Consider the following 13,901-nt stretch of genomic DNA (forward strand, 5'->3'; position numbering starts at 1 on the left):
CCCCGCTGGCCACGTATATCAGCTCGCCTTCCGTGACAGTTTCTCTTATTGTTACTAATACTGATACTATAGTCAAACCACTTCAAATAGTCCGTTAGTGCGTTCGATTCCGCGGGTCCTTTCCTCCCCTCTGCTCTGCCATACAGCCCCAACACCCATCCCTTCCTCTCATATGTTAGCTATAGGTAACATACGAGAGGATAAAACAGATATTGGGACTGTGTAGCAAAGCAGAGGGGAGGAAAGGACCCGCGGAATCGAACACCCTAACGAACTATTTAAAATGGTTTGAATGATACTAATCCTACTATCTCTGAAACTTCTACTACTGTCACCATAACCACTGCATAACAACTACTACTATTACCATTTATTCCATTACTAACAGGACTATCTGGACATCTCTCCTCCCGAAATTGACCTCTCTTTCGGCCACCTCTTTGGATTCTTTTTAGGAGCAGCGAGTAGCGGGCTTTTTTTATTATTGTTTCCTTTCTTTGTGCCCTTGAGCTGTCTCCTTTGTTGTAAAAAAAAAATACTAACTAATGGGGAGCATAGTACATCCGGGGGCGCGTTGCTTCACTCATTCGCCACCCATATATTTCACCCTTGGCCCATTATACTATTATTCCTACTGCTACCTCTTGTACTATTAAGGCTACTACTGCTACTACTAATTCTACTACTGGTGCTATTTCTACTTATTTAATTATGCACAGTGAAAGGAAAACACAATATGATAACCATTCCTGCCGGTCTGTGTGTCTATTTTTGTATTAATTTTTGGTCCCTTCATTTTTGTTTTTACCCTTCATCATTTTTTTTGTATCTTGGAGGCAACCGTTCATCTTATCTCCGTCGATCTGTGTTGTCCCGTCATGTCCATCTTCTTCGTTGCCCCCTTCATCTTTTCCCTTTTCACCTGACCGTCTTGTTTTTCCCCTCCTGTTTTTCCCTCTTCACCTGACCGTCCTCTTATCCCTCCGCCGATCTGTGTTTTCCCGTCATGTCCGCCTGTCAGATGCTCCGTCGATTCCAATCTTCTCTTTGGGCCGCCCCTGTTTTACGACTCGCCTGCCTCAGTGTGCGTCCAGGGGCGGGAGGCGGAGGAGAGGGGTGACTTAAGGTTATTTGTCAGTCAGAGCTCATCCCTTGCTTCTCTTTAAGTCATCCGTCACGCTACTAAGAGGACGACTTAAAGGGTATAGTCAGTTCAAGTTCCTTCTCTACCTTAGGTCATCAGATACTCTTGTGAACAGGGTGACTTAATTTAGATACTGTCCTGTATAACTCACCCTATTCATCGTCCCTATTGGGTTACTGGGAAAGCTATACACGCTGCGTTCAGCTTACTAGTAGAGGTCAAGGATACTTCTCACTCAGGTCATTTAAGTTGGTATAGTCAAATGCTCCCACCCCTCACACCAACTATTTCCAAAGGCCAAAAAGGAGGTTAATCGAGTTCTAATGAGTGTTCTTTTAGGTTCACGGTACAGAAGAAGGCTCAGACTACCACCAGGGTCATAAAAGTACCCCTGGGCATGCCCTAAACTCCCACGAAAGACTAGTAAATTACGTGTTCTTGGGCCCAGAAATGTTTAAAAATATGGCCCTTACTCTCATGAACAGGATGACTTTTGGGGGTATTCTGTTCTGTATTATTAATCCTTTTCATCGTTTTCACTGGGTTACTGGGGAGGCTATATTGGCATTCAGCTTACTAGTAGAGGTCAAGGGTACGTGTTGTGGGGGGCAAAAAACTCATATTATTCAACATTTCCTCGTCCCAGCACACACACACATCTGACAAGGGTTTCGTAAGAGTTCTGAGCCTTTCCAGGAGTAGTTTTTTGGCCCTGGTGATGGTTTGACAAGACCTCTGTACCATGAACTTTAAAAAACACTAATGAGAACGTATTTTACCTCTTTTTTTTGGCGTTTAGAAATAACAGATGTGAGAGTCGGTAGCGTCTGAGAAAACGGACCAAAGGGACAGGGACGGCCGGAGTGAAGTGAGGCGTCGTGTAATCCCTGCAGCGTTGGCCAGGCGTCTGATATATACACCTCTCGCACAACCTGAGCCCCAGACATGATATACTCGTGCGGGAGGGAGGACTCTTAACAGCCCTAACAGCCAGACGCCACTCATGTTCTCTTTAAAGTCACCCGCCGCGACGCAAGCATTTTGACTTTAAGTGTTTTGTCAGTTTAAGCTCATCCTCGTTACACTTTACATCGTTTTAAGTCATTAGCCAAACGCTGTGACATACTTACCGTGTATAAGTCTTAAGTCATTAGCCACATTGCGAAGATGACGAAACTTACCCTCCTCATATCTTTAAGTCATCAGCCACATCGCTAAGATAACAAAACTCATCTTAAAAGGTACATCGAGAAAGTGAAGAGACTTACCCTGCTCAAATCTCTTAAGTCATCATTTACACAGCGAACGTAACAAAACTCAAATCCTTAAGTTATCAGCCACATCAGAAAGGTAAAAAAAACACATCTTCAAGTCGTCAGCCACTTTAAAATGATGATGAAACTTACCCTGTTCATATCCTCAAGTCATCATCTACATCACGAAGGTGGCAAAACTTAGCCTGCTCAAGTCTTTAATTTCTCCGTCCCGCCTCCAGCAAACAGGGTGGCTTTAATGGATACCGTCAGTCCACACTCACCTCCTCACCCCATTAAGGCAGTCATCCATCACGCCAACAAATCGCCATAAATACAGAGCCACGCCGCGCCATAACACATTCCCCTCACACTCCTCTTCCCGGCCCTCATTATTACTCTCTCAAGCTCTCGACTTCCCACCGTAACTCCGGCGCTGCGTCACCGTATATTATTAATTATCAGAACACACACACACACACACACACACACACACACACACACACACACACACACACACACACACACACACACACACACACACACACACACACAGCTCCGTATATGCCTGCCGCTGCGCCACTAAATCCCTGACCTGAGCCTGCCGTGCCCTAATTTTGTTGAGCTACTAATAAGCGGAGGGAGCGCGGTGTGGGTGCAGGCGCGGGGGAAGGGAGTCTCGGTGGTGTGTAGGCGGGGGTAGGATGAGGAGCTGGGCGGGGTGGGTGCTGGGGGCGGGGCGGGGCGGGGCGGGTGCCGAGGCAGGTGCGGGGCGGGTGGCGGGCGGGCTTCTGAGTGCCGCCCGCCTTGGAGCGATGAACACTTCTCATTAGAGGAAGTCGACGTTTTCAATGTGCGCCATTTTCTGCCTTAATATTTCCGTCAACGACGTTCCCTGGAACAGAGTTTGCCCGCGAAGGTTAGAGGTTGTTCAGAAGAATGCACGAGGCAGCATTCAGGCAAATCTCGGCTGACTTATTCATCCTCGCGAGAATACCTTCTCCTCGACAGCCAGGAGCGAAGCTGCCCCGCCATCACCCGCCGCCGCCACGCCTGTCCTCCAGGCCTGGCCGCTGCCGCCACGCCTGTCCTCGACAAACATGAATTTGCCTGCACCACACTAACTCCCAAAGTTATGTATCAAATTACTGGCCACAAATAACAGACAAGGAGACATCATTTTATTATTGAGAATAGCGCTGGCTGTGCTTCGTAAAAATATATTTGGTAAAAATAGTTTCTCGGAGCATAACAGGCCCTTGGCGGCGGCACGACCCTCGCCGCGCCGGTGTCGGCCCACAGCAGGGCAAGGGGCGCTTCGCGGAAACTCCTCGGCGCTAAATGCTTGCTCGCCCACCCAGCGGAAAGGGACGTATATATATATATATATATATATATATATATATATATATATATATATATATATATATATATATATATATATATATATATATATATATGCATGAGTCTGAAAAGTTCGTCGGTTGTCAGTGCGGCTTGGCGGGTGTGGTGGGTCGGGCGGGTGCCTCGACACTAATAGCTCCTGAAGCAGCTCTCGGGTGTCATGTTCTGTCGGGCCGCGGGAGGCCGCGTCTCGGGCGTGAAGCCTGACTATTGATTTTAGTATTATGCCTCGCAGCGGCGGCGGCTGCGGAGGCGTCAGATGTAAAACTGCTTTTCCAGGCTGACGCCCACCGCGCCGCCCCCGTCTTGGGAAGGGCGAGGCAGCCTCTCGCCTCGCCCACCTGTATGTATTGTCATAAAATTCAAAAGAGAGCAGGATTTTTAAAAATTAATTTTGGGTCTTCCCGGGCGTGGTACGGTGGCGGTGTCCTGCCCTGCGTCGTGTCCTCACGCTGCCCCTCCTCCTTGCAGTGCCTGTGGGCCAGGCGGCGGGCGTGGCGGGCTCCAGGGCGCGCCTCCCGTGCCTGGCCAGCCACGACGGTCAGCCCCACAAGCCGTCCCTCGTGCTGTGGTACAAGGACCGCGCCAGGTTCCCCTTCTACACGTGAGTACTGCCCCCGGCTGACCTTGCTTGCTGTCTGCTGACTTCACCCACTCCTCCTGACCTTGTCTGCTAACACTGCTGCTTTCATCTATTTTCTTGACTTCTTTGCTGACGCTGATGAGTTTCCTGACCTTATCCTACTATAATGCTGACCTGCTTACTCCTGATGCCCCTATTTGCTGACTCTACTGACCGAACACACTCCTTAACTTGCTGACTTGGTCTTATTTTCTACGAGCCGCTCTCCTTCCCGGACCTTGCTGATGCTGCTGACCCTTCGCACCCTCCTCCAGACCTTAATGACTGCCGCTAACTTTACGGACTTAGCTGAAATGACAAACTTATTGACTTTCGCCGGTCTTCCTGGCTGCTCCTCACTCACCTCTCTGATTCTTTCAACTTTCATGCCCTCCTTTCGTTCCTGCGACGCCTCTCCCTCCTACGATGCACGTAATTTACTTTCCGTTATGATTCACTTGTTCTTTTTTCTTTCGTTTTTTTTCGCTATCACTATCAAAGTTTTACTCTTCGATGCTTGTTTTCCTACACTAATATATAAGTCTGAGCGTAAGTGTTATCAGCGTACAGTACCTGGTGTTGCCCTGCCCGTGTAGTGTTGCGATGTTTGTCTGCCCCATAAAATAATAAACTCACAGGCGAGGAGGCAACACATGCACAGACGGAACGAACAAACGAACGCCTCCTGCAGTAATTGGTTTGCTCCCCTGAAGAAATAAACTTAGGAAAAAGTGTCATGGACGATGTGAAAGGTGAGGGGGTGACACCTCCAGGGACATGTAAGGGAGACACACGCAAAAATAATAATAAATAAATAAATAAATAAATATAATAAACACACAAATGAATAATGTAATGATCATAAAATAAATAGATAAATAAACACACACACACACACACACACACACACACACACACACACACACACACACACACACACACACACACACACACACACACACACACACACACACACACACACACACACACACACACACACACACACACACACACACACACACACACACACACACACACACACACACACACACACACACACACCTGGGCAATGCGTGCGGCAGCTTGAATCCTGACAAAGAAAGGCGAGCAGGAAGGCCATGCATCATCACGACGGGCGAGGGAGACAACAGCCGCCGTAAGGAACACGCACGTCAAAGAAATAATTAGTTTACCAACCTTGGCAGCTCAAAAAACAAAGAAATAAATCACGTAGCCGTCAATTAGTCTGGAAGTGAAAAGGATATTACAAACTTCAAAGCAACGTTCCGCCCGCATCACATCACAATTAATCGGATCACTCAACACCGGAAGAGCGAGAAAAAATCACGTGAAAAATACAAATATCTAAATAATTGAACATGATTTCCTCGCATTTAATAAGGAGAGAAAAAAATCCGGCTGGAATAATTAAAAAATGATAAAAACTACATTAGAGAACTTTTTTCTATATCAATTTGATCAGAAAAAAAAACACGTGAAAAATACAAATATCTAAATAGTTGAACATGATTTCCTCGCATTTAATAAGGAGAGAAAAAAAATCCGGCTGGAATAATAAAAAAATTATAAAAACTACATTAGAGAACTATTTTTCTATATCAATTTGATCAGGAACAAAATTACTGAATGAATTACTGGAAAAAAAATACCAAGTTAATATGCAAATAAATAACGAAACCTGCGCCGCTACTCAGTCAAGCAAATTACAGTGTGATAATTGGTGCCTCAAAAAAACTTCGCCCGCGCCCTTCACCGACGTGTCAGCGTACGATGATTACAAACATTAGTCATCATCCGCTTCAATTACTTACATCGAGTGCCTGTGACATGATGCTAATTAGTACGGGTTGAGAGAGAGAGAGAGAGAGAGAGAGAGAGAGAGAGAGAGAGAGAGAGAGAGAGGGGGGGGGGGTTTCGGGGTGGTAATGGGGGTGCCTGCAATCATGTGTCTTGTCCTTGAAGATGGATGGAAGTCCTCTTGAGGTGGTGTGTGTGTGTGTGTGTGTGTGTGTGTGTGTGTGTTGGTGTAAGTGTGGATGTATGTGTGTGGGTAGGTGTGGGTATGGTGAGGGGATCGGTGCCTTTGTTGTGTGTGTGTGTGTGTGTGTGTGTGTGTGTGTAGAGTCCTTAGGTGTATTGGTGTGGATGGGTGGGTAGGTGAGTGTTGGGGGGTGGGGGTGGTTGATCAGTGCATGTGCTGCTGTGTGGGTGTGGGTTGGTGGTTGTGTGGGTCGGTGTGTATTTGGGTTGGTGGGTGTGTGGGTCGGCAGGTGCGTGGGTCGGTGTGTATTTGGGTCGGTGTGTGTGTGGGTCGGTGTGTGTGTGGGTCGGCAGGTGCGTGGGTCGGTGTGTATTTGGGTCTGTGGGTGTGTGGGTCGGTGTGTGTGTGGGTCGGCAGGTGCGTGGGTCGGTGTGTGTGGGTGGGTGTGTGGGTCGCCGCGGTTCCGTCTCGGCGTAAAGACGGATACACCTTTGCCGGGCTTATTAATCCTTCTTGGTGACAGGTGCTGCGTCCCTCCGTCCCCGGCCAGAAGTCTTCCAATTGTGTCCTTGCCGAGCCACCACCCCGCCACACTCCCCTTGCCACTCCCCCCTGCCACACTCCCACGCCACACTCTCCCCCACCCACCACTCAGCCGCCTGCAGGTCCAAGACAGCACGAGCGGAAATTTTCTTCCTGTTCTTTGCTTTCCTATTTTTTTCTATTTTTTCGTTTTCTTCTTCCTTGACAAAGAAACTCGAGTAAAACCATGAACGGAGATGCGGGCGACGGGGTAAGAAGAGACGGCACACACACACACACACACACACACAAGATTTTCTACTAGCATGGTTTCAGAAATAGAAGATCTTGCTTTACTAACTTACACACACACACACACACACACACACACACACACACACACACACACACACACACACACACACACACACACACACACACACACACACACACGTATCGGAAAAGAGAATTACCTGAATATGTTTGCTGATGATGCCGCAACACAAAGAATAAGAGGAAGCACTGCCCAAATGAAAACTGACCTCGCTCACCTTCACGCGACCAGGCGGCTTCGGCACGGGGCTCATCTTTTCATCAGTTTTCACACAGATACGTTTCTTATCAATATGCACGAGTATTTATGCCATCAGAATTTGGAAAGTGTGCTGTTTTTTTACTATCTAATTTAAAATTCAACACGAACAAGGCAGAGAAGCGAGTTGAAGCAAAAAATGATAAAAAAAAAATGTTTAAACGCTATTTGCTTTAATGTATGAATATGTATCATGAAGACTATGGTGGGGTCAGTTTCCTCTTCATCATGCATTACTTTCATAAGATGCAAACACCGATGGTTTTTTTTTCGTTTTTTTGCCTGTGGCCTTCACCTTTGACCTTGATTTTCATTAGCGATCTTTGTTGGGTCAATGTACATGTACTTTCCATGTTTCAAGCCCTGTGATTTTTCAGCTAGAGTGATGACAGCATAAAAAAGGACAGACCCACATCGTTAAAGACAATGATTCTTCAGCATTCGCGCAACTTGTTAGCGAATGTGCAAATCGACTTTACATACATGAATGAGGGAGTAGTAAGGAAGATTACATCATTCATAAGACCAGCTCTTCAATACGCAGCAGTAGCATGGAACCCACACTGGAAAAAACGTTCAAAAGATTGAGAAATTGCAAAAAAAAGCAGCCACATGTTGGGTGCCGAGAATAAAAGATTTTAGCTACGAACAATGGCATAATGAGCTGCAATTACCAACATTATAAGAGAGAAGAAAAATAACGTTATGATCATCCCTTGATAAATGTGTGGGAGGAAAAGAAAAGAATAACGGTAATGAATATATTTTACCGAGACAGACATCTTCACGAGGACACATCAAGAAATTAAATAAAATAAAATATCGAAGAAAGGTGTGAGAAAATTCAGGCATCCTAACGGGACAATATATCAAAGAAAAATATTCCCGGAAGTCATGCGAGTCAATAACGTCCCGGTCCAAAGAAAACATGTCGGAATAGTTTTGAAAGACGGGAAACAACGAGCCTGACTCAATCCTGAAAATACAATTAGCTAACGCACACACACACACACACACACACACACACACACACACACACACACACACACACACACACAAGCACAAGCACACACACACACACACGGGTCGGGATCATAAGTGGCCTAAAAATAAAAAAGACTCATTTATGAAGCACACGAGTGACCCTTGGAAGCAGCGTGCAACATTAAGTCTCATTTCCGGGTTGAACAGCCTAGTTATTTTTCCTGGACGCGACTCTCAACACTGACCCGCAAACAAAAACCCACAACGGCGGAGAGGCAGTGGGCAGACTCTCCTCGCAGCCCCCAACTCGACCCAAAACCCAGCACCCAACTCTTCCCATTCGCCCTCTCGCCCGGAGTGTCCAAGGCTGATAACACAACTTTTACTATTCATTACAAAGCCAAACCAAACCAAAGCGGAGGGTGGGAGAGAGAGAGAGAGAGAGAGAGAGTCAAAAAACAACTTTTCTAGTCATTACAAAGCCAAACCAAACCAAAGCGAGAGAGAGAGAGAGAGAGAGAGAGAGAGAGAGAGAGAGAGAGAGAGAGAGAGAGAGAGAGAGAGAGAGAGAAAATACAATAAAATATGGGTATATCACTTTAAAACAATCACGGCTTAGTACACTATCCCCTTTAGAATTAGACTTAACAAACAGACAAAGTTAACAACGCGGGAATGAAAAGCTAATCACCACCACCATTACCACCACCACCACCACCACTACCACCACTACCACCACCACCACCACCACCACCAGCTTGCACAACTCTTTTTTCGAACTCAGTAAGTGGGTATATTTGCAGACCCATCCACGTTATCCCATTCGGACTCGTGAATCGGGAAAGAAAACTGCAAAAAAAAAAATGAGTGAAATATCGTAGCAAAAAAATATATATATGCGTAATCAAACTTTATTTTTTGGTAATATTTCGCTTTTTTATTATACCGCAGCTCAACTTTTTTGTGGCGTAACTTTTTCCCTGACATGAGTAGCAATTGACTGGTTCGGTACAAATTGGCAAATATTCCTTGGTTGGCTTTCCTCCTCCCCCCAGATTGGACCTGCGAGACGAGGGGGAGCAGCAGGAGTTTGTCAGTCCGGGGGTGCGGGGCCGCGCGAGCTCCGGTGTGTCAGGGGCTTACCTCACGCTCGACCCCCTCCACCTACGGGACTCCGGTAGGTACAGGTGCCGCGTGGACTTCGAGGTATCGCCCACGCTCTTCGCTGTCGTTGATCTGAGGGTGTTTGGTGAGTTGATATATTCGTCTTCCGTTTTGCTTCTGTTACCCGCGTTGTGATTGTCCTCGTTTTGTGTTAATGTTGCTTCAAGTTGCGTCTGCTGAGTTATTTTTCGTTTTGCTTGATTCTCTTTTGTTTTGATTCTCTTTTTCGTGTTTTGTTCGTCCTATTTTGGGGTTGCGTTGCCTTAAGTTGCGTCTGGTGATTTATTTTCAGTCTTGTTGAGCTCTTTTCCGTTTTCTTTTCTTCTTTATGTTGTTTTCGTCCTGTTATTTGTGTGTGTTGCGTTGTCTTCAGTTGCGTCTAATGAGTTGGCTATCTCCTTGTGTTGCGTTGTCTGAAGTTGCGTCTGGCGATTTGTTTTCCGCCTTGATGAGTTGCCGTTCGCTTTACTGTTCTTTTATATGTATGATGAATATTGTCTTTTCTTTTAATATGTCTTTAGTTGTCTTATTGTGTCTGTCTTCTACCTGTACGTGGCGAGCTGTCTTTCATTTACCTCGTCCTCTTTTCCCATGCCTTTTAAAGTTCTTTTTCATTTTCTTTCCTCTGTTGCTTATGTGTGGAAGTTTCCTTATGAGTTCTCTTTTCCTCCGTCATGAGTGCTGAGTTTCCTAGGCTGTGTTTGTCCTCTCCTTCCTACGTGGCGAGTTGTCTCTCTCGTTTTCTTTCCCCTCTTGTTCATGTGTGGAAGTTTCCTTATGAGTTCTCGTTTCCTCCGTCATGAGTGCTGAGTTTCCTAGGCTGTGTTTGTCCTCTCCTTCCTACGTGGCGAGTTGTCTCTCTCGTTTTCTTTCCCCTCTTGTACCTATGTGTCCGCCTTTCCTTATGACTTTTCTTTCTCTCTGTCATGAGTGTTGTGTTTTCCAAGTTGTGTTTGTTTTCTTTTTCGTGCGAGGTGAGTTGTTTTCCGTTTTGCCGGTCTTTTTTTTTCCTTTGCTTCGTTTGTTTTCCCATTCTCCTTTACTGCTTTACAATCCTTCCTCGATCTGCTGGTCCATGATCTGCCTGTTGGGAGTGTTAACTAGTCTTTCATAACTTATTCTGTCAGTCCATCCTTTCTCTCTCTCTCTCTCTCTCTCTCTCTCTCTCTCTCTCTCTCTCTCTCTCTCTCTCTATCTATCTATCTATCTATCTCTATCTATCTATCTATCTATATCTATTTCTCTCAATATTTATCATTCCATTTATTTTAAAAAGGCAGTAAGTATCCTCTCACCCACAGTCTCTCTCCCCGATAATCCTTTTTTGAGTGTGCGCTAATGTGCCGCTTCTTCTCCCTCTTCTCCTTCCTAATGACGCCTTGCTCTCCTCCCTGCCACAGTCGCCCCGTCCCACCTCACAGTGCTGGATACGCAACAGCAGCGCATAGTGACCGGCCAGCTGGGACCCCTGACGGAAGGCGAGGCGCTGTCCCTGGTCTGTGTCGCCGCGGGAGGTAAGTGCTCCATCCCAGCCTCCCACTTGTCCCCGTCTCTGTCCTCCATGGTATAAATCGCCCACTTACCGACACCTCGATAGAGTAATCATGTGCTTTATTCATCCTATGGCGACCTCCATCCACAGCAGCTGCGTAGTTTCCCCAGACGTCATACTTTTCCTTTTACTTTGATAGGGAAACATTATTATTTTTTTTTACAACAAAGGAGACAGCTCAAGGGCACAAAAAGACGAAACAATAATAAATAAAAAAAAAGCCCGCTACTCGCTGCTCCTAAACAAAAAAAAATCAAAAGAGGTGGTCGAAAGAGAGGTCAGTTTCGGGAGGAGAAGTGTCCTGATACCAAGCAAGGTAAAGTTGAGGGCACACTGTAACTGCGCGCGGTCTCGGTGCTCATCTCCGTTGCATTAGCCTCGGAGCCTGTGTTAGGAAGAACCCATTACCCCGGGACACAGGGCAGGTGTGATATCCGGGTTAGTACACTTTACATTCCACAGATTTCCCCTGATACCCATTTACCGACCGGCCCGGAATGGAGGCGAACAGTTAGGGGAGCTCCACGCCGACTGCCCGGGCTGGGATTCGAGTCCGGCCTGCTAATTCGTAGGTAGACATTCTTACCACTACACCACAGAGATTAACACGAAGAATGAGAACAAGAAGTCGAGAACAAGAAAAAGAAGTATTAAAAAACTATTATTTTACCCAACTACTGTCTCTTTTTCTATCTATCTATCTATCTATCTATCTATCTTTAAGTTAACATCCAATTATATTTATGAGAACTTAAGTTTAGCCAATGCATTACGAGAGTACAGTGAGCTCCTGTGTTTATGATTATACACTTCTCGTATTATACTTCTTAGCTGTGTGGATCGTAAGCTGCATTGTGTTCCTTAATGTGCTTAATCTAGTGTTTCCCCGCCGTAAGACTTTGGCACACCGTTACGCATCGCTGCTGTCATTTGTTTGTTTCAGAGCACCCATGTTACGGTACTAATGTTATCTGCTTTGGACCACGGCAGGGAATCATACTCTCTCTCTCTCTCTCTCTCTCTCTCTCTCTCTCTCTCTCTCTCTCTCTCTCTCTCTCTCTCTCTCTCTCTCTCTCTCTCTCTCTCTCTCTCTCTCTCTCTCTCTCTCTCTCTCTCTCTCTCTCTCTCTCTCTCTCTCTCTCTCTCTCTCTCTCTCTCTCTCTCTCTCTCTCTCTCTCTCTCTCTCTCTCTCTCTCTCTCTCTCTCTCTCTCTCTCTCTCGCTCTGTCTCTCTCGCAGGTGCCAAGTGGTGTCGCACAGAACATGCCCCGGAGAGAAAAGTTGTCGAGGCTCCGAGAAGCGAGATTATCGGTAAATTGGAAAGTGATATGGATCCTACGCCGCCGCGCCTGAATTATACGTCGCGAACGAGTGGATTGTGAAGGCAGGTCACGCGGGAGGAGAAGGCCTTTGTCTTCCTGGTGTATCTAAAAACGATCAGGTTAAGGAGAACACAAATCAAAGGCTTCCATATGTATGTGCTTAACTATTAAGATCCGGGAAAAAAAACAGTGTTAACAAAGGCTACGTTGAGGGATTCGTCAAAATTCTGTTGTATGTTAGCATTAAAAAGATAAAAATGGTAAAATTGGGAAGGTAAGGCAAGTCATAATCTTGAAAATGTAAGTCCTGGGCCCCAGCCGCAGGAAGGAGCAAGATGTTAACGTAGGTTGGGCTCGGTAAGTTCATCGGCCGCTAAGCTACAAGGCAGCCGCCAAACTCCGGCATCCAGAGTGCGCTTGGAAAGTCATTTGTGGGAGTTTGGCGCGATGTGTATGTTGGAGTTTGGCATCACGAGCATGGCCGCCCCGCTGATACACACACACACACACACACACATACACACACACACTATCAAAAAAAAAAAAAATATATATATATATATATATATATATATATATATATATATATATATATATATATATATATATATATATATATATATATATCAAATAATAATCTATATACAGCCCCCTTTTTTTGACTATAGCAATAGAAATGTTTTATAAATGTTTTACAATCAACACACACACACACACACACACACACACACACACACACACACACACACACACACACACACACACACACACACAGGTCTTGGAATATAATACAGTCTTACATTCAAGAACTTCAAACAAATGGCACGAGCTTCCCAAAGTAAAGCAGTGCGTCCTTTTCCAGCGTCCCGCGGGGCACGGGCCACGTCACGTGCTGGGCGGGATCGGGGAGGGAGGGGAGGAGCACTTTTCTGGACTAGGTGGAGGGGTAGGAGGAGGGGCGCGCGATGGCTCTGTGACGTAATATAGACGCCAAATTAGATTGTCCGATGCAACGGTTCCCAGAGTTTTACGGAGGCTTCCGGACCGGAGGCTTGGCGCCGCAATCACCACAAACAGTCCAGGCGAGGCTTCTGTCGTTCCTAAGCAGTCCGGACGAAAGCCTGGGTCTTCTTCAGGCAGTATGGGCGAGGCCTTGGTCACTCTCAAACCGTATAGGCGAGGCCTGGGTCGTTCTCAAATAATATGGACGAGGCCTGGGTCGTTCTCAAACAGTATGGGCGAGACCTGGGTCGTTCTCAAACAATATGGAGGAGGCCTGAGTCGTTCTCAAACAATATGGGCGAGGCCTGGGTCGTTTTCAAACAATACGGACGATGCCTG

At 46.2% G+C, this 13,901-nt stretch overlaps 1 protein-coding gene across 4 annotated transcripts in view; it reads left to right on the plus strand.

Annotated features, from left to right (window-relative positions):
• LOC126981426 (hemicentin-2-like) overlaps positions 1-13,901 on the plus strand; it is a 156,738-nt gene that overhangs the window by 111,974 nt on the left and 30,863 nt on the right. For 3 of the 4 annotated variants that reach the window (XM_050832442.1, XM_050832445.1, XM_050832443.1), the window contains exons 4-6: positions 4,273-4,405; positions 9,579-9,772; positions 11,088-11,201. In XM_050832442.1, coding sequence (XP_050688399.1) covers positions 4,273-4,405; positions 9,579-9,772; positions 11,088-11,201 — 441 coding nt within the window. The remainder of the gene's footprint in view (positions 1-4,272; positions 4,406-9,578; positions 9,773-11,087; positions 11,202-13,901) is intronic. The other variant, XM_050832444.1, reaches the window with a different exon arrangement.

Source organism: Eriocheir sinensis, chromosome 48 (genome assembly GCF_024679095.1).
Source record: "Eriocheir sinensis breed Jianghai 21 chromosome 48, ASM2467909v1, whole genome shotgun sequence".
In the NCBI taxonomy this organism is placed as follows: Eukaryota; Metazoa; Arthropoda; class Malacostraca; order Decapoda; family Varunidae; genus Eriocheir; species Eriocheir sinensis.